Source organism: Kryptolebias marmoratus, linkage group LG2 (assembly GCF_001649575.2).
Source record: "Kryptolebias marmoratus isolate JLee-2015 linkage group LG2, ASM164957v2, whole genome shotgun sequence".
In the NCBI taxonomy this organism is placed as follows: domain Eukaryota; kingdom Metazoa; phylum Chordata; class Actinopteri; order Cyprinodontiformes; family Rivulidae; genus Kryptolebias; species Kryptolebias marmoratus.
This window is the reverse complement of record NC_051431.1, coordinates 14,810,318-14,838,168: the sequence shown is the minus strand read 5'-3', so window position 1 is coordinate 14,838,168 and position 27,851 is coordinate 14,810,318. Positions and strand designations below refer to the sequence as shown.

At 40.3% G+C, this 27,851-nt stretch overlaps 1 protein-coding gene across 1 annotated transcript; it reads left to right on the top strand.

Annotated features, from left to right (window-relative positions):
• The first annotated feature begins 245 nt into the window (after positions 1–245).
• vps53 (VPS53 subunit of GARP complex) lies at positions 246–27,632 on the top strand. Its single transcript, XM_017434102.3, has 22 exons — positions 246–406; positions 735–815; positions 2,039–2,088; positions 2,276–2,342; positions 7,354–7,440; positions 7,817–7,932; positions 8,180–8,299; positions 10,147–10,225; positions 10,309–10,452; positions 10,603–10,745; positions 12,427–12,568; positions 13,654–13,758; positions 13,858–13,952; positions 15,020–15,262; positions 19,579–19,726; positions 20,025–20,107; positions 20,213–20,291; positions 20,581–20,729; positions 20,817–20,886; positions 20,971–21,108; positions 26,393–26,497; positions 27,066–27,632. The coding sequence occupies exons 1-22, from the start codon at positions 320–322 to the stop codon at positions 27,234–27,236; spliced, it is 2,502 nt and encodes an 833-aa protein (XP_017289591.1). The 5' UTR covers positions 246–319; the 3' UTR covers positions 27,237–27,632.
• The last annotated feature ends 219 nt before the right edge of the window (positions 27,633–27,851 follow it).

Here is a 27,851-nt window from a genome sequence, read left to right as displayed (position 1 = left end):
AGTGTGTGTGTGTGTGTGTGTGTGAAGAACGCTGATGAGATATGAAATAACCAGTAGCCAATTGAATAAGCTACCCTTTTGGATTTATATATTTGTAAATCTGACTCTCAGTGCCTCACCAACCATGAACCTCACCACACGTCACTGCTCATTACACTGCGTCTTGTTATGATCCACCTTTCCGCTTGTCTTTTTGAGCGAAACTAGATTTTCGACCGTCTCTAAACGCAACACAACCGTGACGTCACTGACATTGACTATCCCAGAATCCACCTCACCAGGAAGTGAGAAGTTAGATAGCTCTGTGTTTGTTTTGACAATGATGGAGGAAGAAGAATTTGAGTTTGCTGAAGATTTGGAGGCTATTTTGCATCTCACTCCAGAGGTGCAGTTAGCCATTGAACAGGTAGCCGCTCAATCTATTAACTTTTATTTAGAAACTCTTTGTTCTTGCTATTGCTATCGAACATTTAGCTGTTAGCTGGCTAACGAACGTATCTGTGGACCGTTGACGCTGCTAACTCCGACTACACAATACTACCAGCTTCTGGCTGACTAGACGTTTTGTCTGATATCTGTCAACTTTTTAGTATTGGTGTATTTTAAGTATTGGTGGCTGTTGTTTGCATATGTGTCCTGTCTTCTCTGACGGACTAGCTAGTTTCGTGATAAATAAGTTATAAGCAAGACAAATTTTCGACCTTTTTTAAAAGTAATTGTGTGTTGTGTTCAAGGTTTTCCCCAGCCAGGACCCACTGGACAGAGCGGACTTCAATGCTGTAGAATATATCAACACACTTTTCCCCACCGAGCAGGTACAGTGGCTTTTTGTCTTCAGTTTCATTTCAAAAAGTAGTCATATATATATATATATATATATATATATTGGAATAGCTGTAGTGGCATTGTAATAACACGTAGACCAACAGGACCCACCAGAGATTTGGAGTTGATTCACGCATTCACTTGTTTAATGTGTCATTTTTTTGCCCTCTACATAAATAGGCTAACTATCCAAACCACAGCTTCTTATGGGTTCTGGATGTATTCAGTTTAGTGCAACTAAATGAAGCTGCTGTTAATTCCCCCAACTTAAACCAGTGCTTTTTACTCTTACGATGTATTTTATTGTTTGGACAAAAATTACTGATTGTTAGTTTGTGAATTAGTTAATTTTCCCTTAAGGGGTCACCACAGCAGATCACCTGCTTCCATCTCACCCTGTCCCTAGCATTTTTCTCTGTCACACCAATATCCTCCTTCACTACATCCATGAACCTATTCCGCGGTCTTCCTCTTTTCCTCCTCCCTCGCAGCTTCATATTCAACATCCTTTTTCCCAATACTGTATGCCCACAATCCCTCCTCTCTAACCTTGTCTCTAAACTGCTCAACCCTAGCTGTCCCTCTCATCTAGATTTTTTTTTTAATAACTTGAAACCATTACTTGAAACCAAAATAAATGTGCTTACTCAGGACTTAATCAGGACTCCTGCATACGTTTATATCCATCCACGTGTCACCATTTTTAAAATATATATTTTTAAACACACAGTTCTATGTCCTCTTCATATCTGTAAGGCTTTTGTTTTATTAGAAGCATATGATTTTGAACTATTAATATTTTGATAATTTAGTACATTAAAATGAGATGCATATGACTCTTGTGTATGTATGTCTCATTTCCATAAGGGGTCACTGTAACTCTGTTTTTAAACTGCTAGTAGTCACTGAAGTTCACGTGTATTTAATTTAGTAGAATGTATAATTTATCATCTGTCCTGCATGTCACAGTTTGATCGCTACAGCAGGTTTGTAGAATCTAAAGGGCATTTATTTGATCACTAGTGTATTAAAGTGAATGAAGTGTGTATTTTTGTTCAGGATGAAGGAGGATAAAAATGGATGTTACTAAATATTTGGTAAAACAGAACATGAAGCGACAGGATTTTTATTTATTTCACTACAAAAAAAGGTTTTACCTGTTGTTTGCGCAGTGTGTTTTTTCCTAACATCCATCTTTGTTTTTCCTTATTAGTCTTTGGCTAACATTGATGATGTCGTTAACAAAATCCGTCTGAAGATTCGGTGAGTTTATATAAAAATGCTTATATATATATATATATATATATATATATATATATATATATATATATATATATATATATATATATATATATATATATATATATATATATATATATATATATATATATATATATATATTTTTTTTTTTTTTCTGTATCTCAATAACACTTTGCTTCACACTCGACAGCCGTCTCGATGATGATATCAGAACGGTGGTGAGAGGCCAGACTAACGTGGGTCAGGATGGCCGACAGGTGAGTAAAGCTGCATACCCTCAACTACTATACGCAGATTTCCCTCATGGAACCAGCAATTTTTTTGCCTGTTAGAGATGAGCTGTTGTACAGTGAAATGCTGAACAGTATGAAAGATTTCTTGAAGCATTCCTTGTGACAGCAGAGCTGAGTGAGTCACTTGGAGAAAGAGCTCCTCTGTCTCTGTTAGATGCCACGAAGGGGGTGGGATGGATCATCCGGGATGGAGATCGGTTTGTTCAGTGGCCTCTTTTGTCCCCGAATGACTCAAAATGTCTCCGAGTTCTGACCACTGAATATTCCTGCTTTATAGTTGAGTTTGTCAAGCTCCCTGGCATCTCGGGGACTGACGCTAATCCACTGGCAGACCACAACACCATAGATTTGCACTGCCACCACAGACTGATAAAATATCTCCAACGTCTGAATCTAATCTTCCTTAGAAAATAATCTCATCTTCTTTTTGTAAACTATGTCATTGTTGGTCCACCAGTCCAGCCTGTTTCCCAGATACACATCCAAGTACTTGTACTTGTCCACAACCTCCACTTCATCACCCAACATGTTGATGGAGTTTGTCACAGTTTAAGACAGTCAGCAGAGGAGTTACAGTTTGTGCTTGTAGGGTTGTGTAACTTCCTGTCGGAGAAACATGCTGCGGTAAACCTGTGCGTTTTCACATTTTTTTCACCCTTTCTTTGCTGAATCCTGAAGAGTATATGTGTGTAAATAATAGCTAAAGTTATCATAACACTGCTTCAGTAATGGCTTTGAAACATTTGATTTATGTATACATTTTTATTAATAAACACGATGCTAATTGTTTGCTAACTGTTTTCAGTGTTAAGTTAGTGTCTGTGCTAACTGTTAGTCAGCAGCCTGCTAATAGGGTTTTGTGACATAAGTTGCACATTCTTAGGCATGAAAATATGTAAATCAGTGTTCAGTTATGTAAAATAGGCCACTGTCATTGAAGTTTCAAGATAACCAAAGTGCTTTAATAATTATTTTATAATTGAGTCGATGACAGTTGCAATATGGTTTTATCAAGTGTACATGCCATCGTTCCTTGTAGACTTTCTATTTCCTGGTAAGCAAAACACCGCAATTAATAACCGATATGTAGCAGATATAATCATCATTTGTGGTGTTAAAACTAGTAGCCTTTCTCTATAGTTAGAATGGTGCCATTACTTGTGACTGAAACAGAAAAACAATCTCCTCTGCCTTTTTGTGCTCTTTCCTCACTCCATATTGCTTCCATGGAAAAAGACAATATGACTCAGATTTGTTCCCGCAGCTCAAACTGCCTCTTTACGGAAAACATGCCTGTGAAATAGATTCTCTTATGTAAATACTTAGGTTTTTTTTTTTTTTTTCACAACCTCCAGTCACGTGAGTTTTTGCCTTTTTCTTGTTATGGAAGTGTGAAAGAACAGAAGCAGCTCTGACTGATTTAATGCAGCCGTTCGTTCCTTTGACGACGGAGGGCTTTAAAGGGAAAGCGCCACCTGCTTTGTGAGCGACCTACGTTCGGGTCGGCTGATGCGACTGAGTGCGAGTTACCGTCGAGCCGTCTGGCATGGTGGCCCTGTCTTTTCCAGTCAGCTACCGTTTAGTAGCGGAAACACTCCAAATCCCCTCCAGACCAATAACATTAAACAGTCACACACAATAATTTGAGTTTATTTTTCCAACCCCACAGAACCATTCCAATACTTCCAGGAGGGGGAATCTTTTCAGCAGATGGAAAAGATGGTAATTTTAAGAGGGGGGTACGTAGAATAAAACCAACAACATCAGCAGTTTAGCAGTTTGTGTTGTTGACTGAACTCTTTCACTTTGCTGAATGTGATCCTACGTCGAAACTTAAGATGGGTAATATTTCTGGAGCGGAGAAGAGGAAGAGGAGGGACTCTGGATTCTTATGTGTTTTCTTTTCTTTTAAGTGGTCTGACAGAAGGGTGGTTATTGGCTGATGAGATTTCAGTGAAAACTGATATTTATTCTGTCATTGGCCGTGCAATGACATATTTCTGTGATTGCAGTGTATTCAAATTATTGTTTACCATGAATGCATATTGCTTGTTCTTTGTTGAACTGTTACAAAGTCACATCACCGTCCGTCCAGCACATATCCAACAATTTTGCTGTCTTCGCTGCGATCGAGAACTAATAATATTTTAAAATACTCCAACAAAGTACTGGTGGAGCTTTTTTCTTAGTTAGGTGTGAAGCTCATAAGAATTAGCTGGTAGTAGCACAGCAAAAAACAAAATCAAGACTTTTGGCTTCCTTTTCATAGAAAATGTTTTTATTTATCTTTTTATTAAACAGTTATTCTGTAAATGTGTATTTATATGCTTTTAGTGTAACTGATCAATGGTAAATGCTTGTTTGTAGCTTTTTTTTAGATTCAAATCCTCTAAAGGTCTGGGTTATTGGCTTTTTCTTCTAAGTATACAGGTCTGTGATGTTTGTAATATATATTTTACATTATTATGTTTTGTATCCTTTCATATTCTTAGTTTGCAGTAAGTATTTAGATATATTTTATGATGTGTTTTTCTAATATAACAGGTTTATCTGACTGTTTCATCTTGCTAAACACCAGCTTCAAGAAAATTTTTTCCTTTTAGAATTTAATATGACAGAAAAACAAAAACCTAAGAAAACAAACAAAACGAGACCAAAGGAGTAAATGTAAGTACCTGCCTCCAAGACCGTTTATTAAAAAGTGGGGTTATTTCCAGTCATTCTTTGTCTCAATACAATGTTTATATGAGGTTCATGCTCAGGCTGCACTTCAAGAGTTCTAGTTTTGTTTAGTTGATCTGATTTATTGGTAATATTTACTGAAAAATGCAGAAGTATCTTTTAATCTTCCCCCTACATTAAAAATACTACACCGATGCCTGCCAGAAAGAGTTAGAAGGTTCAACACAAGCATGTTCAAACGTTTAAATCGAGGCTCCACTCCATCCTGTCCACATCCAGCTGCAGCGTGTGCCGCTCGTTGCATGTCAGCGACGCACCGGTTTGTGTGCAGCGGCAGATAGCATCTCTGGCACGGAGGCGCCTGCTGGCCAGCGATCTTCCTTCTGAGCTTTTCTCGAGGCTAAACGCAGGAAACGAGCACTCGGAAGTGAGCCAGATTGACTCAGCTGGGTTTGTGTTCACAACAACTGTGGCGTTGGGACTCCGGGTCTCATCTGTGTGCAGTTTGTTTGCTTCAAGAGCTCCTTCAGGAAACCTCCCAACAAGATCCAGGGGCACTCCCATCCTCTCTGTACTCAAAGCACTTAACCTGCCTTCATTTTTTTTTCTATTAATTCCTGCAATTCCTATCAACCAAAAAGGGTTATAAAACAAAAAAAGAATGAAGGATGCATGAACTAGAAGATTTTGATTATTGGGCCTAGAAAAACTGTGTAGCTTCTGTGGCAAATCCTGATAAAGTCATTATATGTGTACGTTTTTAGCTATGTTAATAAACAAAAAAAATCAGGTTAAACCACTTTGATTTTGACTGTGTGTCACCACCGTAGACGGATAATTAATGTTATCCTATAAGTGCATGCTGTATTTATGTGTGTGTGTGTGTGCGTTTGCCAGCCCACTGTCCACTCGTCTGCTGGAGGCGCAGTGAAAGTGGTAAATTCCTCGGACAGCTGGTGCCAGCCGTTTGCATTCCTTGTGTCCGCGCGTTTTAGAGGAGAGGCAGAGTTGTGTCTGCATTGCTGCCACAGCAACGGGCCAAATGAAGCCAATTACTTCGGTGTTAGACGTCGGGGCGAAATCTCTATTTACACCATCAAAGGACAGCTGCTTTTGTCGGACGAAGAGGAAACATTGGAACGGCTCTGCAGCAATCCTACAGTTCCAACTGTCAGATGTTATACAGACTGTTGAAACATCTAATGATCTCTTTAGCCTTTATCGTGACAGCTTCTATATTCGGCTTAGCCTGATTGGCCCGTGTGTCAATCTAAGCCAATCTAAGTTAAATATCGATTTGGCTTGTTAATTAGATGTGCAGATTGTATGTACGACTGTGTCCCCCATATAGATGCTGGGAAAGGACATTAGCAGCATCATTTTTACATAAATTAAACGCTGTGGTTGGAGCGAACGGGGGAAGTTACACATAAAGTATATCCTATTGAAGACTTTACCCAAACAGCCACAGCTATGACTTGTATACAAATGCTTCATATTAGACCTACTTCACAGACTAAAATACTGTGAGAATTGTTTCTCTCAAAGTTTTAAAGAAAATGAATAGTTTGCTTTTGAAGTGATTAGGTTTAATGTCAAAGAGGAAATGATTCAGTCTCACCATCTGCTGCTAACAGGTTATCTGACTCATGAAGAAATACTAAAATGCTGTTATGTATCATCTTACATCTGTGCATAATTACAGACCTGTGGAAAGTAAAATGGACATTGATTATATTTAAATTACATCAGTTTTACCCACATAAAGCAAATTCCCAACAAAAGATTAGAGGGCTGATAACTGTAGGTTTTTTTTTTCTGGATATACTCTACAGGAGTGCTACTTTTTGCTACTTAGCTGGTGCTTCGGCTGCTTTTAGTGTTGGTGCCACCACTACATGTATTTGGAAACGTAAACTGCATCATTCAACGAGCAGAAAGAAGCAGAGTTCTTCGTCTGTTCGGCGCGTTATCTGCTTCCACACTGGCGATTACTGGGGAACCTTTCTCTACACGTTGGTCGATTCAGTTAATGTAACATTAAAGGCAAAACATTTGAGCCACTCTTCACTTCGCTGCGTTTTTCTTCAAGCGAGCCGCATTTTTAAAAGCGTGCTTAAGCAAACAGGAGGCTTTCTGAAGTTCTGTCAGACAGATTTCAGGTGAAAAACAGACTTCCTGAATAAACCTCTCAGTCATGTTAATATCTCCCTTCAGTTTGTGCTATGATGAAGTGCCTTTTTGTAGTTCTTGTGCAGTAATGAAAGTTTGTCTCTCTGTTTGTTCGACGCAGGCTTTGGAGGAGGCCCAGATAGCCATCCAGCAACTCTTTGGGAAAATCAAAGACATTAAGGACAAGGCAGAGAAGTCTGAACAAATGGTACACACTGACACAACACACACAGGAACACGAAAGATATGATTGTAGCCCATTTAGGCTTGGTTGGTGCTTGATTTTTTTTTATTCTGTCATAATCAGACGGTTTGGTGAGCCAGTTATCTGTTTAAGTTACGGCTGCCTTCCATACCTGTGTGTCAGGGAGAAATTAGTAGGTAGAAATTCTGGTGTTGCAAGGGATGGGACTGAAGAAAAAAAGCAGGTTGGAAAGATGTATTTTTAAGCAAAAGTGCTGCTCTTTCTGCTCTTTGTCCTCATCTTCCATGTTTTTATCTAGGCGTGTCAGTGTTTCCATCATTTTGGGCCCTTCTTTTCTCCATTCAGGTTTATCTAAACTCTCTGGCCCGTTCCTTCACAGGTGAAGGAGATTACGAGGGACATAAAGCAGCTGGACCATGCTAAACGGCACCTCACCACGTCCATCACCACCCTCAACCACCTGCACATGTTGGCAGGCGGAGTGGACTCTTTAGAGTGCGTACAGTGTCATCGTTTTACGAGAAACTTACACAATTTTATTGTTTTTTTTAATGTAATTTATTTCATTGATGTGTCTCTTGTAAAAGCTTCCTCTTTATTCCTCAATATGTGATTTGTGGCTATGAGCGTCTTTTTTTTTAGATCAGTATTTTTCTACATATTTATTGAAGTTGTTGTAATATCTGGGCTGTCGGGTTCTTTATGATCGACTAAAACAGTCCTGCGTGCATTTTTGTCGCAGAGCCATGACCAGAAAGAGGCAGTATGGTGAGGTGGCCAACTTACTGCAGGGAGTGGTGAACGTGCTCGAACATTTCCACAAGTATATGGGCATACCCCAGATTAGACAGCTTTCAGAGAGGTAAGTGGTTTACACACACACACACACACACACACACTCGAGTGTTTGGTGATCAGAATAACTCTGGAGCCCATTTCCAGCAGCCAGAGGGGGGATTCCCTCCTTCATCTGAACTGTTGAAAAGCGGTTCCAGTATTAGCTGAGGCATTTTGCGTATTACATCCTGTTTATGCAGATAAACACACATACAGGGGCTGTGGCAGGAAAACGCAGGAAGGAAACCCTTTGAGCAGACCCTCATTATTCCGCCGTTGATTCCATCTTACATGGGCAGGGACAGACTTTTCAGAAGGTGTGTTCGCATCAGAGCGAGCCGCTACTTGCAGTCTGCACTCAAGACTTTATTTCATGTTCGTAACTAGTCTGTTGGCGATTCTTGTTCTCTCGAAAGTCCCCCGTGCCTGTGTCTGGACCTTGTTTTGTTCAAAAGGCACGAGATTTTTTTTTTTCTTTTTTCGCCCACACAAAAAGGCACACAGAAAGTCTTTGTTATGCTGTTTCCATTTATGATAATATTTTTCCAAAAACAAAAAAAAAAATCAGTCTGGGACACTTTGCTCAGCTTGGAATTCAGTTTCAAAGCGTATCTGATCTGTGAAACCCAAAAAGAATGGCCTTTTGTTTTTATGTCTGACCAAGGTGGGGCAGATATTGTTCATACCAGAAAGCAGCTGCGTGTCTGAAGTGACTGATGATGAAGGCTGAGCTGACATGCAAATCTTTAAGAGAAAGTATTGAGACATTATTCTGAGAACATGGGCTAAACACATTGTCTTTAACTGGCTGAGTAACTGTACAGTTATAAACATTTGCTTTTGCACGACCCCTTTCGGCAAATAAAGGGTTTATTTGGTTTGTTTACAATTTTTTGTTTTCAAAGTCTTGCCTTTGCGTCCCTCATTATTGAGAAGTTATCAGTGCCTTTGGAGTCAGGCAAACAAAATGGACAGCAATATTGCCAGTTAGTGTTTAAAGGGACAGTTTGAATGTTTAAAGTAAGGTTCTGTGGAAAGGTTATGAGCAATTATTATCTTACATGATGTAGATACCTCCTTGAACAACCTCAGTTTGGGAAAATAGACTTTATTCTGACTGGACGGATAAGCTAACAGCTTGAGTGTGGCCACGATTAAAGTAAAGTAGAGTGCTTCTGTCTTAAAACAACTATACTGGTTTATTTAGATGCTTTTTTAAAATAAAACCTTACATTGTCATCATTATACATTTATTTACATGGAGTTTTGTGGTTATATGCAAGCAGAAACAACTTTCTAGTGCAGCCTGGAGCATTTTCCACAGGAATATCATAATATTTCTGCCTGAATAATTGTACAATGTGAACCTTACAGCCGTGTCTGGCCCTGCTCAGACTAGCCGTTAACCCGTCAGTCCAGTCAGAATGAAACTTTCTCCAAATTGAGGTTGTTCAAACAGCTATCTACAACAGATATGATTTTAATTGTTCATAACCTTTCCACAGAAATCCACATTAAATTATGTGAATTATGCATTTAATGCAATTTTTAATTCTTTTTTATTTAATTTAGGAATTACCACTCCTTTGGGTGCTGTCCTTGGTAGGCAGGGTTTGTAAGCCTGGCGAGCCCTCATCAATAATTGGACTTCGTTATGAATATTTTACTGTAGCAGATGAACTTGGTGTCCCTTTATTCAGCTTTTGTAAATAATTCAAACTAAAAATAACCTTAACTGGCTCCTAGCCATTAAAAGGCCTCTGCCACAGTAGCTAGCTCAGAAAAATGAAGCCCTAAAAGAGAGACTTCCACATGAAAATTGCTTAAATAAACAATCAGTTGATTATTTTTGATTGGTTTGGTTTCTGGCAGAGTAAAGGCAGCACAGAGTGAGCTGGGGACTCAGATACTGGCAGATTTTGAAGAGGCCTTCCCCTCTCAAGGCTCCAAGGTAAATATGTTACATAAATTGCTTAGTTTTGATGTTCTTTTTATTATCATTATTGTTTGTAATGTTTTGACACACTCACACAGAGACCAGGTGGACCCAGCAACGTGCTGAGAGACGCCTGCCTGGTGGCAAATGTGCTGGATCCACGCATCAAACAGGAGATCATCAAAAAGTTCATCAGGCAGCACCTCTCAGAGTATCTGGTTCTTTTCCAGGAGAATCAAGACGTGAGTGAGAATCGTTCAAATAAAGGCAGTACATTTTTGTTTCATTTTACAATCCATAAATGACAGGATCATAGTTTAATCTTGTTCCCTGATTTTAAAAACTGTGGGTGATACTGTTAAAAGAAGTGTTAAGTTCCTTTTTTTTTTCAGGTTGCTTGGCTGGATAAGATTGATCGTCGTTATGCTTGGATTAAACGGCAGCTGGTAGACTACGAAGAAAAATATGGGCGCATGTTTCCTGAAGAGTGGTGCATGACAGAGAGGATTGCTGTGGAGTTCTGCCACATCACCAAGTAAAAATACAGAACACCTACCAGGAAACCCAAAACCTCTGAATTACATGGTTAATGATCTGACGTAAACTCCATTGTTGCTGCATGCCTGAGATGACTCTGGGAATTGGTGCAGCTTTCTAGGCTGTTGAAGTAGCGTGGCCCACATAGGCACTGACCCAGTGTTGATACTTCTCCTTCTTTTCTCTCCACCGCATGAAAGAACCCAGCGGCTTTGGGCTTCGTGTGCTGCCGCTGGCTGAAACCTAAGCTCCTCTTACTCCGTCATCACGCCATCAGAAGAACCCTTCATTATACCACCAGTGCTGGTTCTCACTGAGTCGAACGAAACGGGTGTAACGTAACCACAGTGTGCGCTTTCAGACCAAATGCTGACGTTCTGAAATCAAGAGGCGAGACGAAGAGCACAACAGCTTCTGTGCCGTGCCTGTTCTGTCCCGGTTCTGTGACGACCCAAAAACTCAGAAACAGTGTTGAACAGCAAGAGTAAATAAAATCAACAAAAAAATTCACGATTTATTTGCGAAAGACCTGAAAGCACATTAAAAGATCTTTGTAAGACTGCTATTACAAAAGCCTTTAAAGGCAGTTTGGAACATCTCACCGTTTTCTCTTTAAATCAGGGTCAAATAAAGATAAAACATTAAACTAAAGAAATGAGCATTTTCTTCACAATGCAGTGTGAAAGCTGAGTGACTTTGCTGAAATTTGTTGAAGAAAAATCTAACGCTGAAGTTAGCAAAATAAAACCTAAAGCTAAAACTAACAGAATAATAGCTGAAAACCAAAACCATCTAAACAGTAGCTAAAAGCTCAAATAATCAGAAGAGTAGCTAAAAGCTAAAATTAGCCATACAAGAAAGCCCAAGCTAGCAAAACTGTAGCTAAATGCTAAAATTAGAGCAAATATTCTGAAGATTTTAAAAAGTACAAAGTTTGTCATGGCTTTAAAGAGATCTCATGTCATTTCTATGAGGGAAAAGAAATTGTAAATAAATTTAAATGCTTCAAAGAGTATAAAAGTTACAAAAAGCCAAAGTCACAGCCGCAGTGTTTTGAACAAGCTGAAGATTTTGTCAGCTTAACGGCTCAAATAGCTGAAAGCATGTTGAAATTAGTCCAAACATTATACGAAAGAAACTATAAACAGGAAAACAATCATATGAATGCTGATTTGATATAAGTAAATAATAATAATAATAAAACTAACAGTGTTTGAGTTGCAGCACAGATGTGTACTCTGTCAGTATTTTTAAACGCTTCCATCCGCCACCGCTCAGTTTACCACGACTCAGTGTGCGATTTAGTTTTACCATTAATATGTTTGGCAGAATGATGCTGTGAAAAAGAGGGACAGTTCAGTGTCGTGTTGCAGCTTCTTATCTAATTTACAGTGGTGACAGTGTGTCCGTTGTGTCCTCAGCTGAAGCAGAAGATCAGGTTGTTCTCCAGTTAACACCAACCCTCAGGAGTTTAACGCTCACCGCTCAATAGGCTCCAACGTGTGCAAACATTACATGTTCGGTTCCTTTCATCCACCGCCACACAACCACCGCAAGCTAATGTGCTGTCTGACATGGCGTGAATAACAAATATTGCATCTGCACAGTGGTCCGGCACGTCCGAATGCAGCACAAGGACCCTCTGTTAGTGGTTGTTTGTGTGTGTGTGTGTTTCTAAGGGCGGAGCTGGCCAAGGTGATGCGAACACGAGCGAAGGAGATTGAGGTGAAGCTGCTTCTGTTTGCCATTCAGAGGACCACGAACTTCGAGGGCTTACTGGCCAAACGCTTCACGGGATGCACCTTGACGGACGTCCCTGGAGTAAGATTAAAACGCAGACGCAAAAAACTATTTAACAACGCAGCTCTATTGACTCTACCTACTTTAAATTCTTCACGATAAAAATATCTAAAACTGCGCCATATAGTGGCACAATTTGTTTTTTTTTTACTGCTTACTTGCTTGAAATAAATCTTTTAATCCTAATCTTAATCTTTCTCACTTTAAAAGTATTGTTCAGCACAATAAAAAACATTCATATTGTATTTTTTTTTGTTACACATGTAAAAGCTGTAGAACAAGAGAACTTATGCTTTCTAAAATACTTGACTTTTTCTTGTAGGTTGTAAAACACATGAAGTGTTTAGTAAAAAGATTTGTTTCTTATTTACAGTAAAACTGCTAATCTGTGGGCTTTTTGTTTGCGTTTTCCATTCGCACACGTTTCTGTGTGTCACCGTTTAAAATCAGGCCATGTTTGCCTGTGGAGGTGGAAACGATGCTCGTAGAACGGGCCGATAATAAGGCTCGCGATTAGTTTTGTCGAGGCCATGTAGGCCAAACTCGTTCTGGCCTTGTGATGATTTGCTCTCGGTCTACACTTTGTGCTCGTGCCTGTGTGCGTCTGGATTCGAGTCAGGGATTTGATTGAGTTGAACTTTACGAAAAAGGCTTTCATCAAAGAATGACTTTTTATTATATGTACATTGGACGATCTGATTGACAATGAAATATTCTCTAAGGCAGTGGTTCCCAAACTTTTCAGCTTCTGACCCATAAAATAACTGTGACAAAGGTGTGTGAGCCCATCTTTTGGCTGTTTAAACATCCAAAAATGCTAATGACTTTATTAAATAAGGACAAAATGACAACACAAACAGTCTTAACATCCATTATGCTATTTTTTAATCAATTTATGAACTTGTATTTCAAATTTTTGTAACAAATATAGTGCAAGCATAGCATAAAAACTAAGTTTTTTATTGTAAGTTGATATCTGGAGATTATCTGAGGACCCCTACTTGGTGCTGAGTGACCCACACTGGTGTCCCGACCCCAACTTTGGGAATCATTGCTCTAGACTAAGAATAATACTTAAGTTGTTCTATTTTTTTCTTTTTTTTTAGCAACAGCAAAAGAGGTCAGAGAGCCCACTAGACCCAACAAACCCTTTTTTAGAGGACGAACCAGGGGAGGATACAGGAGCAGAAAAGGATGAAGATCTTGCTAAGGTGGGTTAGCGTGCGATACTGCGTTATTTTTAATGTTCCATAAATGTGTCTTAAATTCTATTATCTTACTAAAGGCCAATTTTTGCTTTATTCTTTCAGCCCAGGAAGCCTAAAGCACCCGACAACCCGTTCCATGGCATCATCTCCAAGTGCTTTGAGCCTCACCTATACGTTTACATCGAATCCCAAGACAAGTGAGCAACACACACTCGTAGAAGCAGAAGAATCTTAATCTCGGTGCACGAGCTCAGATTTAGGAGCAGGTTGTATGTAAAGCTGGCACATGAGTGCTTTTTCCACCTCCGGCTCATCAATCAGCCCCCCCTCCCCCCACCACCACCTCACTCCCCTCCTCTTATTCTGCTTCACCTCCTCCTGTCTTTCCAGGCCTTGTTCCTGTACATGCTTCTGTCTCCACTGTGGCAGAAATGTTTCCCATTAGCTGCACAACCACAGAGGCTGAGAGAAAGAGGGAGTGGGGTTGAATAAATGCTGTCACAGCAGATCTGCCTATTTTCTTTCCCACCTCTTTTTTTTTTTTTTTTTTTTTTCTGGTACCCTTTCACCAGTTTTTTTTGTCTAATTTATGTTTCACTCAGTCTCTTTTTTATTTATTTATTTCTGTCATTCTGTTTTGTTGCTGTCCTTATTCCAGTTGCCCTGTTTTTGTTTTCTTCTTCTCCCCCCTCCTTTAATTTTTACCACCATGCTTCAGTTCTCTGTGAGTCGCTCCCCTACCTCAGCGCTGGCACTGTTTCCTGAAGCTGAACACAGTTCTGGGACTGCTGTGTTTGCATGCAGCTCTTTGGAGCAGTAAATGCTTTTTGTCTGTCCGAGGGGACGGGATTGACCCACACAGCAGCTACAACCTCATTTTACTTCGATCCAAAGACAGAGGCCAAATCGGCTTGTCCCCAGTGGGACATAGTCGAAAAAGAACAGTGGCCCGCTTGTTTTGTCCTTGGCTTTATTTGCTTGATTCAGTAGAAAATGGGCCACAACAACTGGCTGTGGAATAGCAGACTGGAGCGCTGGATTTGGCGCAACAAATATGTTCTTCTATTTATCCATCTGGCTCTCTGCCTTTCTGCTTGTTATTTATTTCCTGTGGTTGGGAAGTAATCATACGTCTTTAATGTTTTTTTGTTTATAATCCATCAGTCTTATTTAATGTGACCCTAATTCAGCGTCCCAGATGTGTGTGTACATGGGTTTTTTAACCCGGTGTGGGTTTGGCTGCACATTTCTTGGCTCTCTGCAGGAACCTGGGCGAACTGATTGACCGGTTTGTGGCTGATTTTCGAACACAAGGCCCACCCAAGGCAGGCACGGAGGAAGGCGGAGCTGTGCTGCCCAGCTGCGCTGACCTCTTTGTTTATTACAAGAAATGTATGGTCCAGTGCTCCCAGCTGAGCACAGGCGAACCCATGATCGCCCTCACAACCATCTTCCAGAAGTTCCTCAGAGAGTACGCCTGGAAGATCCTCTCTGGCAACCTGCCGAAGTAAGACTGGTTCCGTTTTGAGTTTTACACAAACGGCTGCTTTTTGGTGACGGAGCTGTGTGCTGGGCACCATGAATATGTGCCTAGCTTGCATTTTATTTTATTAACGCATTCACTCCCAAAACCGTCTGATGAGATAGCTCGAAAAATCTTAAACAACTCAAACTTCTCTTTTGCAGCAAACATTTCCTCACACTTAAGACTGTTTGTGTTTGAGCCATTATGCTCTATAGTTGCAACATGTTCATGTTGCAGAATCAACTGCGTTAAACGTTTTCAGTCTGAGCAACTATCTGATGCAAACGTGATGTGGTGTAAATAGCAGAGTTCTCTTGAACAACTAAATTTTTTGAGGGTTAAGTTGTTTTGTGTCACAACCATAGATCTTATCTGTGGTATTCAGGATCACTGTAACGGTACTAAGTAGAAATTTTGCTTTCAGGTACTGGCAAGTTAAATGCCAAGCCAGTTAATCGACACAAGCAGAACCGTGGTGCAAAGCTAAAAACCAGAGATAACCAGAAGGATGTGTGGTTCAAGCACAATTTGATCTTGGCTCCTCATGTAAACTTCTCAGAAAAGAAGTGCAATGGAGAATATTTCAAGAACCCCTGTGGAAACCGGAGAGGGCGATGGTTAACCGACATGCTACTGGGTATTTATGCAGTGCCAGTGAAGTCTCTATAGGTTCTGCGAGCAACAAAAGTTCCAAAACTCTTAAGAGAATTTGATTCAAGCTATCTCAAACTTGGAATAACTTGTGGGGCAGAAGGAGAGTCAAGACCACAGTGCATGTTGTGCTGTTCTCAGCAACAGATGAAGAAACCAGCACGCCTTAAACTGCATTCTTCAACCAGAGTTAGTTAGAAGTTTGGCTGCTTTATATATTATGTGTTTGTAATGCTGTTGTTTAATGTCTGTCATGTAATGGTGATACTTGGAGAGGTTAGTAATTATTGACACAGAACTCATAAAACATATCAGAAACACCGTGTTCTAAATTTGCTCGTAGATAGGCCCTTTTCCAAGCAGCTGACTCTTCCGTGAAAATTCTTCCTCAATTCTCCTGACTTCTATCACTTGGACTACTAGGAATGTAACGGTACTCCTAAGTCACGGTTCAGTCCATACCTCGGTATGAAGGTCACAGTTTGGTACAAAGTGAAAAAGAAACAAAGGTCCAATGCATCTTTTTTTTCTTTTTCTTTTTTTTTTTTTAGCAGACAATAACTCTCCTAGAAGCAGAGACAGAAAAACAAACCACCCTTGTTTGTGAGGAGGATCTAAGGTAGCAGGTCACATACAGCAATTTAAGATTTGTCAACTTCGCTAGAAAATAAAAAAGAGTAATCCACAGGCCATGTGTCAATCAGAAATTTGATAAATTCCAGAAAGTTATCTCTTAGGAACTGTTACTGTAAAATACAATAAAAGAAAAACTCAGGGGTGTTTGATTCAGTTAATTTGACTCAGACTTCATGCAAAATTAAAAGCAGCTCAGAACTGAATAACATCTCCGGATGTAAAATATTAAAAATAAAATAAAATGTAAGACTGTCAAACTTCTCAGTGGGCTGATTAGGACTATTAAAAGAGGAGGCTTTATATCGGAGCTATTGCATAAATATGCTTGCCACTGTACTTAGCACCGCTTACATGATACAACTGCTTGCCATACCTGCGCCTCCCGTCTCCCTCGGCTGCAGCTGTCCGTGATTAGCAGCGCTGCAGAGCTCGTCCCACACAGCTGATCTGAATTAAACAGGCAGGTCTTCAAGTTTCTGCATGTTGTTCTGAACTAACCGTGCTTTGTTTGGCGCAGAGTGTTATTATTAGAGTAGTAGTAGTTGGAGTGGTCTCCTTCTCTGCTTCTTTCCTGTTGTGTTTGTTCGAAAAATATAGTTTAAAAAAAAAAACGTGGAACGTGGAGTCACTCTGGAAGCTGTCACCTGAGACTGACGTAATTGCTGTCAGTTCCAAACGTCTGTACCGAACCGTCACCGTACAAATACACGCACCATCACACACATACTGACTACCATTTACTGCTGTTAGGATACTGACTACTTAAAAGTACTCCACAAAGCCCCACTTTAAAGATCTAAACTATTCCTTTAACTAAATATGGTGTGTAGTTTTGCTCTTTTTTTTAAGTTTTTCATTTAAAACAAAAAAAGAAAAATACCTGAACTAATAATGAACCATTTGCTAAAGCAAGCTAAGCTCATTACTGTTGCTAGTAGAAGTAAACTGGAATAGCAACTATTTTTGAAATAAAAAAATTTACAGCCTTTTTACCATTAGTTTTAGGATTAACATCCTCAGTAGGAGCGAATGAGTGTGGAGACGAGTGGGACCTATCGGGTAGTTCAGAGTTAAAAAATGAGAAAGACTGAGCTAAAACAAACCTGGTTTCTTGTCAGTAACACGTTACCGTCAGGGTTTATGCTTGGTGTATATAAGCTTATATGACTGACATGTAAATTAAATAAGATCACACGCAGACTCGGCAGCTGTAGACAGACAAGTAAACCAAAAGTTGATTATGATGGGAAAAATTAATTACTTAAAGTGCATTTTTCAGGGAAAATTAAAACAAAGTGTGTGACCGGAAACGGCATACATTTAAGGCAGCGAGGTTAAAACAATTCATTCACCACGTCCTCGCTTTACAAATGCAAAACTTCATTGAAAATGTGTTTAAAAATCATTTGTATTTATATTGATTCAACAAATTCATCCGTGAGAGTCGTTACATTTAATTCTTAACTTCGACAAACAGGTTGGTTTGAGACAAGCCTGCCACGCCCGTATTTCTTCATTGTTTTGGTGTGGTGTTGGGCTGTTTGGGAGCTAAATCTTAAACCGATATCTGCTCTGTGTTTGGGTGGGGGGGATTAGAATGGCATGCTCTTCGCTATCTGGAGCTGGTTATGTTGTGGCAAAGCCTAATATGCTACCAGCAAAAACATCTCTGGCTCATTGGCCACATCAGAAACCCTCACTGGCTGTGGTGGATCCACACACACACACACACACACACACACACACAAACACACACACACCCACACACACCGAGGCGTGTTCAGATATTCATGCATGCTAATTACACACTTGTGTTTCCCACTGGTGTTTGCCATTTTGTGAGCTAAATACAAACGCTATCAGATGCACTCAGACGCATTAGATGTGCCGAACGCTCGCAGACGCTCGCAGACACCCAGCCATTGTGGTGTGCTGCGAATTAGTCTCGTGAGGTTTTGAAAGGGGCCCTCAGAAGGAGCTTGAACTATGTTGTGGTTTTACCCACGTCTCTGTTATGACGTTTATTAATATCGTGTCGCCAGCGGGGCACCATTGGCTCCCATTTTTTTTACATCTGTTTGTAGTTATGCCTGTTGTGTCTCAGTAACAGGAAAAAAAAATGGTCATCCTTTACCTGTAGTTTTAAAACCTGCCCATTAAACTCGATAGAGGAGATTCACAGCAACCATACTCGAGAAGAGCAGTAAACATTGGAAGGTTTCTAAACCATTTGCACCTGTAATTTATACAGTAACGTGAAGACATGGAAAACTCCTATTAAAATTGAAACAACATGAAGTTGAATGTGTTTCTTTGGGAGAAAACACAAGCCTAATAAAAAAAATGTACAAAAATTTCAACTAAAAATTAATTTTTATGTTTTGCATTTAAGGTAGGGCTGCACAGTATATCAGTTTTGTTTTGTTTTTAATCTCAATATCAGTGTAAATATTTTCATTATTTCACTAAGAGTATTTGTTAGGGATCAGTCTCAGCTGCGACAACACCAAATTTTATGTCGAGATGTAAAATTTACTATGTTGTAGCCAATCTTGTGTTATTCATGGTCAGTTGGCTGTTGCATTTGTCTTGAATTTGTCCAGTGATTCACAAGATATTTTGGTAACAGAAACATGTGAACATACACACACAAACATGCAAAACCATTTATCGTACCGCTTCGCCTTTTAGGCAGTGAGTGATAAAGAGAGTCAGGAAAATGCAGATTTATTGCAACTCATTAAGTCATTACAGTATTTAACATTAGCATTTCACTCGCATCGTTTCCTAATGTCCTAAAATCCTAATTTGGGGGTTGTTGTGTCTATTTAATAGCTACAAAAGCCATATAATGACTTTTATTACTCTGGTCACGCTTGGACTCAACTTACTTAATTTAAGCTTAATTACTCTTCTTTGTAACTAAAACATTAACAGTCTTTCTTCTTTTTTTCTTTTTTTTTTTTCTTCTCTGCTCCTTTTCTTTCTGTGATTTTGTTCAATCTGTCCAGGTCCAACAGTAACAGCGGGGGTCTCACCATCACCAGCCTGCTGAAGGAAAAAGAGGGCTGCGAGGCAGCGAAGTTCACCGTGGACGAGCTCTGCCTGATCTGCAGCATTCTCAGCACTGCCGAATACTGCCTGGCCACCACACAGCAGGCACGGACCTTACAGAATGCTTTCAAACGACTTGAATTAGTCTTTGTTATGATCATTTATTCAGTTTAACTCGCAAAAGGTCCGTCACGGCGGCGGCGGCAGATATGTTTGACAAGTGTTTAAGGAACTCTCACTGACAGTTATGACTACAGCAAAACCTAAAAGGTTATGTTTATTGCTGTACTTATACAGCAGTTTGAAGCCAGTATTGTAAAACAGATGCAATCTCAGAGACAAAACTTTTTTTTTTTTTACGTGTTTATGTGCGCACTCAAGTTCGTGTTTATATACGTTCCAGTTGGAGGAGAAGCTGAAGGAGAAAGTAGATAAAACTTTGGTGGAGAGAATAAATTTGACCGGAGAGATGGATACATTCAGCACGTAAGTGGCGGCCGCAGCAAAGCACTTTTCCCGCCCCTATTAAATTGAGCCGAACCTTTCTTGTTGTGACACATTTCAATGCTGTACTTTTGATGCTTTCCACAGCGTGATCTCCAACAGCATCCAGCTGCTGGTTCAGGATCTCGACGCCGCCTGCGATCCCGCTCTGACCGCCATGAGCAAGGTTGACAACAAACGTTCGGCTCATTTAGTAGCATTAAATCAAAAACATCTGCCACTTATTACCAGTCAAATAAACATATTTTTGTCCGTAACGCTAATGTCAGAAGATGTTACAACACTGCATTTCTGGTGGTTTTGTGAGTCTCTCTCTCTCTCCCACCAAGAAAGACATTAAAAAGATGTCTTTGTTTTGCTCTGTAATTAGTTTAAAGGGATTGTCACATACTGCAAGCCACACGATTAGAAACATTTTATCTTTTATCCTTTATCTCTCTCCCCCCTCCCGTTAGATGCCGTGGCAGAGCGTGGAGCATGTGGGCGACCAGAGTCCTTACGTGACGTCGATTATCATGCACATTAAACAAAACGTGCCAATCATCAGGGACAACCTTGCCTCCACGCGCAAATACTTCACACAATTCTGCATCAAGTTCACAAAGTAAGCGTTTATATAAATCCGTCTTCAAACCACATTTAAAGGCTTTTAAAACTTAATATTTTTGTCCCCCCTTTTTTTTTGTTTTAGTTCTTTCATTCCCAAATTCATCAGCCACTTATTTAGATGTAAACCTATCAGTATGGTGGGAGCTGAACAGGTAACCTCAGTTTGCTCTACGGTGAAGATAAATGTCAGCTTTCATACGTCTGTTTCTCTCACGTGCAAACTCCTCCACCTGCAGCTCCTCCTTGATACTCACTCCCTGAAGACCGTCCTGTTGGATCTGCCCTCCATCGGCTCCCAGGTGCTCCGGAAGGCACCTGCCAGCTACACCAAGATAGTCGTGAAAGGCATGACGCGCGCAGAGATGATACTTAAGGTGAGGAGTTTAAAGCGAGAGTTCAGGTCCTGTGGAAATGTTAGGAACAGAGTTTAAAATCTGACAGAATTGACAAGCTAATAGCTACCTGAGGTGGGACCAAGACCAAAGTGGATCGCTGCGTCCTAAAACAACACCAATCTCTGAACTGAAGCAGTTCAAGCAAAAACTATTTTATAAACCTTCACATCACCGTCAGCTTTGCATTAAATACATATTTTCAATATTTACATATTTTCTAGGATTATTTATAAGTGCAAATAGCTGCCCCAGCTTGCCCTCACACATCCAGAGCAACCTGAGGCACTTCTGGCTCAAATATAATACATTTAATGCAAATCTGACAGCAGGGTAAAGGTTTCTAAAGTAGAATTCACATAAACTATAGAACGTTAGAGATTAGGGATGTGTTAAGATGGCAGTAATCCACTTTGGTCTCAGCCCTGCTCGGACTAGATGTTAGCTCTCCGATCCCGTCAGAATTAAACTTTTCTTTCTTTTTCATCAAACCGAGGTCATTCAAAGGGGCTATCTACAACAGGTGAGATAAGTAAGAGGGAGAAGAAAATAACTAAAGCTAGCTGAATGGTTTTTTTCACACTTTTCTGTGTAATTTTAAAGTTCAAATTAGTACAAGTATGGAACAAAAAAAAAAAAATCTAAAACGCTTTCATTTATTTAGGAACAAAAACATGTATCCTTTCTTCTCAGGCCACTAGAGATCAATCTAAACTGTTTAGCTTTACACATAAACTCAGAAATCTGTCTGACTGAAGGATTCGGATGAGAACTTCAGTTTAGCTCTAAATACAAGGTTGTTTAAGTCAAACACAGTATCAGTGATACACAGTTCTTATAGGACACTTCACATTTTATGACATTTAACTTGGGTGGCGCTGGCCGGTTTTACAACCACAGCTTCAACTGGTGACCTTTAAAGGCTCAGAACTTCAGATAACCCCTTTTTCTCTGTCTGTGCGGCCCAAACAGGTTTTCTTTATCTCTTGTTTAACAGATTCGACATTGAAGCTCTGACATATCCAGTTAAACACGAGTTTTAACAATCAACCAGGAACGGTCTGGCACAGCCGGCACCTAACGGCTTTTTCCATTGATTTTAGGTTCCGTCGTAAGGAGCAACAAAAGACTGAACAAACATTCCTCCCGTGAGTGTTTGTGGTTAGACTGGCGAGCCAGCTTTAAATGTTTGTCTTGAATGAGTCAGTTGAGCAGATTATCCACTCAGGAGTTTATTTTGGGCAGAATGGCCCTTTAATTGTGTCTTTAACCCCACTCACAATCTCACTTTATGAGCACGTTTCCACAAAATAGTTCATCTCACATGACGCGAAGAGGATATAGGAGCGGAGCACCGCTGGTTTAATGAATGAGCAACAGGCACATTGCCCTCCAGCCCGGCGTGCGGTCGAGCCCGCGAGAAAGGTGTGGGTGGGTGAGTGTGTGTGCGAGTGGGTACGACCATGTGTCTGCACACAACAACACACCCACGCACGCAGGGCTGTGGAGGGAATGTTGTTTACAGGGAGGAGAGCAAACGAGATTCAGCTCGAAATTACCTTATGGGACTCTAGAGGACGCTGGTATGTAGATTAACCCTGCCCTGATTAACTGTCTCAGGAGTAAAGAGAAATGCATGCATGCCTGCCTGTCCCCTGGTTAGGGTTAGGGGTATACTCTCAGGAGGTCCGCTTGCCTTCGCCCTGTTGGACTGTTCATGTTTACAGCTCGAATTCTGCCTTTTCCTCTGAAATTAGTGGATCAGGGGAAAACTTTACAAAGTAGATCTGATTTATGCCTGTTGTGACCACTTCTACACCTGGTCTCAGATTTCAGCCCTCAGTCACACCAGGCTCGCTTATCAGTCAGTGTCTCAAACACTGACAATCTAAAGCCAGTATCTGGGCTGCCACTTTTGGAGACTAGTCGGTGACTCAAAATTCAAAGAAAATAGGTGAGTTTGCAGTTGCAGGTTTCATCGAAATCCAAGTGTTTGCAACCAGGTGACCGGCGGACAAGTTTTGAGCATCGTGGCCTTTTTTCATGGCTTGCAAAACTTTATTTCTGGCTGTGGACATTATTTATTTATTTTTCCACCCACATCATACCTATTTCGGCACGCACCTTGACAGCCAACCCCACATAAAAGACTTAATCTTCTGGAGTACGCTATAGAACCGAGAATAAGCAGGATTTGGACCCATTCAGAGTTTCAGTCTCACATGTTTTCTGTCATGAGGAGAGCACCGGCGCAGGTGTCAGAAATGCAGCTTGAGTGCTCAAGAATCACACAAACTAAATAGAAAATAGTTTTAAGATACTCGAGACAACTCTGCAACTATTTTGAAAGAAAAATTGTTCCAAAAATGTTTTGCACATGTTCAAAATTTTTGCGACAAGAGTGTGAGCCTTTCAGATTCGCGGGAGGAAATCGAGAAGCCCTACCTCCACAAGCTGCTTTGCCTCATTCCGTATTTGATTTGGTGTTTTAGCTCTCTGCAACGTTTCAGTCTAGTAAGTGTTTTTCCTTTGAATAATGCCTTAAATGTGTATTTCTTCTCATCTGCTCCACCATTTACAGTTCCTTCCCATTAAAGGAGTACGTGACTGTATTCACAGCAGCCCGCCACTCTATTTCATTTTATTTTTTTCCTGGATTTGACTACCACAGGCCTCCTTCTGCTCAAATGGATCTGTTGGGCTTCTGAACAGCTCTAACATAAATAACACTGCATAAAGGCCTTTGATTGATTCGAGCACATTACCGTGACAGCAGGGGACAAAATGAAAATCACTGGTATTGTGGACCAGGAGAGATATCAGCAGGAAAGGCTCGAGTCTAAGCTTTCCATAGGAGGAAATTTTCAATAACACTTGTAAGGACAGATAAAGAAAACAATCGTAATCGTTTTTTAAAGGAGCAACATTGCTGCACAAATATGTAATATAAAAACAAAGACACAGTCAACATCAACGTTTTGTTCGTGGGTAAAAAAAGTCAATAAGTTTTGAAATTGCACTGATATAAAAATGAAGTGTGCCCATTTTTGGCTTTGGATAGAGGCTTTTGTTCTGGCACAGACCTTTAATCTAATGTGGAAGTTCCTCGCAGCTAATTGCTCCAACCTTGGGCTAAGACTGAAGCTTCTGAAAGACAAACTCATTGAAAGAAGGTCAATACAAGAATCCTTCTGACCAGCCTCGACAATAGTTTTAAATTACACCCCACAATGCTGGGGTTGGAAATGAAATCCGTCTCTAAGCCCCCTATGGACAAACTACAGTTCAGTGGGAGAATTTTAAGTATTTTAAACTTACTTCAGGGGATCCAAGTGTTGGCTCCATATACAGTTTAATTAATAATGCTCAATTTGAATTCCTTGAACTAAAACAGCGTTTGGCAAATTCTTTTGTTTTATACCCGGAAAATGTTACATAAATGTTCCAGTGAGTGTGTCTTTCTCCATACTTGATAGTTAAATCCAGTTGTTCCTAGAATGATTTAATAATAGAAGTTGGAACATTTTCTCGTAGATTGATAATTTGGTTTGAGTTTATTACAGTCAGATTGTGGAGAGTTGGGGAAGCATTCTCAGGGGTCCCAAAAGTCAAGGATACTTCACCTGTGAAATGTCACTGGAAATGTCACAAAACAACAAAACCCAAGAATAATGAAAGAGCTGCAACGTTACCACAATATATGGTGAAAAAATGGACCACAAAGAGACGCATAGAAAAAGGCTACCACGCTACACAGACAACAGCAAAAACGCAACATAAGCAGCATAAAAACCACTAAAAAATGACAGCAGAGACACAATGACTGCGGACTGATGTGAGGCTACAGATGTAAAAATGATTACAGAGAAGAAAAGGAATAGAAAGGGATGTAAACCGGCGACAAGAAAGGCTCAAAACAACCAGAAAAGAAGTAATCAACCACAAGGAAGCATAAACTCAAACACAAAGCGAAAGAATGCAAAGTGGTTGAAAAGAGGCATAAAAACAAACACTTTACCATTCATTAATGCTTTCTTGTTTACACACAGTCAATTACCATAGGTACTATGAAAATAGTTGTGTATTTTTGAATATTAGTTAGTTAAGTAGCACGTCTTTTAAAGTTAGCTGTCAGAGTGTGTGCTCTGAGCGTAACAGAGGACTCCATTTGGGCTCTTTGTTTTGGGAGCCAGTGCTCCGTTTCTGTTCGAAGTACACAAGACTCTTTGTGTCTGTTCGAGATGGCCTCTCCTGGCCTGTACAATGCCTGTGAGACGTGGCTGTTTTCCACCCGCTGTCAGCCCAGCCCACCATAGCTCCAGCTTTCGCTCCGTCCTCTGAAGTTTTTCTTCTGGGGAACATTTCAAAGGCAGCCCCCCCCATCCCCACCCTTGTTCAGCCTACATTTTTTTTCCTGCCTTTCCTCGCTTTATCTCTTGTTTATCAGTTTAATGCCCTGTTTTCGTTGTTAACCTACTCTTCCACTTTTTTTTACAGCCCCCATGGGCTTTTCCCTTGGCCCGGCTCCAGGACAGTTGCTAAGTAAATCACTCAGTCAGCACAGTCGGCTTGTAGAAAAGCAAAGGAATTCCAACAAATCTCGAGCCAATCATTCCTGCTCTTCCTCCTCTGACTCTCCTGAGGAGATTCCTCCACTGGTTTTATGCGTTTTACTCTGAGCTTAAAAGAGCAGAAAAAGTTAAATAGAATTAAAAGATTAAAAAAAAAATCATGTTCCTTGGTGAGCAATGTTGCCCTGTCTTCATTTTCTTGAGTCTTTAGTAGTGGAAGAAAAATCAACCAAGAGTATTCAGTCTTTAAAAACAAAAAAAAACGCTGTTGCCTCATTAGACTTAATTCATGCTGATTGCTTTAATTTTTTTTACCCAAACTCATTTTGCCCCCCCCCAAATAATTAGCGGTGAAGCTAATTCTTGCCCACTTGTGCATGATATAATGGCCATATAAAAGGAGAAAAGCTCTGGGGTCCCATTTTTTAAACAGAATCCAAACTTTGACTGCTATATTTTATTTATTTTATTATTATTAATATTTTATTTTTTATTTTTCTCCTACTTGGTTCTATCAGCTCTAGCCTCCTCTCCCTGATCTGGGCCATGGCTGGCCCATGTGGGACTGCTTAAAGAACTCTTGGGGCAGTACCATGATGGTTCATGGGGAAATAGTGATTTTTTTGTTTGTTTGTTTGTTGGGGGTGGGGGGTCGTGGGGTTGAAAACCACATTAAACTTTAAACTCTTCCGCAGGTGGTGATGGCCCCACACGAACCGCCAGTGGTGTTTGTGGATAACTACATCAAACTCCTGGCTGATGGCAATCCGGAGACTTTCCAAAAGATTCTGGACATGAAGGTCAGTATGTTTCTTTTTCTTCCCCGTGGAGGGGTGGATGATAAACAAAATCCCACCTAAACCAACAGTTGGATAATTTTCTACCTTGATTTTGGTTTGAAATGAATAATAAGAGTGTGTAGTTGTAGCTTTGCAGTTAAATTGTTACCTTTGGACAAAGCCAGGTTTGGTGTTTCCTTCTGTCTTTATGCTAAGCTAACTGACTGACGACCTCTGATCCCAACATGAACGTTCACATAAATGAGTTTTGGAATAAAAACAAACATATCTCAAGATGTCCAACAGCACACCTTTTTGCCTATTTTCATGTTTTTAATAATCATCTGTTGTCTGAGGGTTTATAATGATTATACATTAGAAAGGTGTTTAAAAATAGCTTCTGTGATTAAAATCAATGATAAATGACCCAATATTAATTTATGAAACTCCTCACTTTGTATCAGTCTCAGGTGACCTTGGTTCTTCACTATCAAATCAAAGCTGAACTGCTGTTGCACTGAATCGTACATTCCGCCCTGGCGAACAAGTTCTGATTATTGGTTTCTGCGCCGGGTGTGTTTCCGTGCAGGGTCTGAAACGCAGTGAACAAAGCAGCATGCTGGACCTCTTCAGGCAGAGATTACCCACCCCGCCCTCGGGTGCCGACGGCGGGCCCTCTCTGTCCTTCAGCACCCCCACCCCTGAGCAGGAGTCCTCCCGCATCCGAAAACTAGAGAAACTCATCAAGAAGAGACTGTGAACGAACTCAGATTTCCATCCCAGCAGTTGCTGATGTTGCCTTCAGGGTTGTCTTGCATTTATTTATCTCAGATACGCCACTCTGCTTCATCCAGTTACCCTGGAGGATTACAGAGAGGGAAGGTTGACTGAATTATCTCACTGATGGTAACATGAAGCCGAGCTGAGGGTAGACTACGAAGAAACTTCCTTAACGGTTAGTTAATGTTGTACATATGTAACTGTATCGTCCCATTGTGCTTTTTGTGACACTAAAGTCTGAGCTCTCAGAAGATCTACGATAGTCCTGTTAATAAAATTCTGCTCAGAGAGCCTCTGCTGCTCTTTAACATATCTAATCCTTGATGATTAATTCATTAAAAGTTGCTGTTTCTGAATAAAATATACTTTGAACGTGGCATGTCTTTGAACTAACTTTCTTGAAGCGATAGCTCAGATTATTTGGAGTGGTATTCTGCGGAAAGGTTGTGAACAATTACTATCTTACCTGCTGTAGATAGCTCTTTGAACTGACTCGGTTTGGAGAAATAGAGTGCTGACTAGAGCTGCCGGCTAGTCTGAGAGGAGCCAAAGCCAAACCGCTGTCTTAAAACAACTCATATCTCAAATTTAAACC

Coding starts and splice junctions, on each gene's coding strand:
- vps53 (XM_017434102.3), top strand. CDS start 320: ATGATGGAGGAAGAAGAATTTGAGTTTGCTGAAGATTTGGAGGCTATT. Junction 7,933..8,179: donor GGCGGAGTGGACTCTTTAGA/GTGCGTACAGTG, acceptor TTTTTGTCGCAG/AGCCATGACCAGAAAGAGGC. Junction 13,759..13,857: donor AGGATGAAGATCTTGCTAAG/GTGGGTTAGCGT, acceptor TTATTCTTTCAG/CCCAGGAAGCCTAAAGCACC.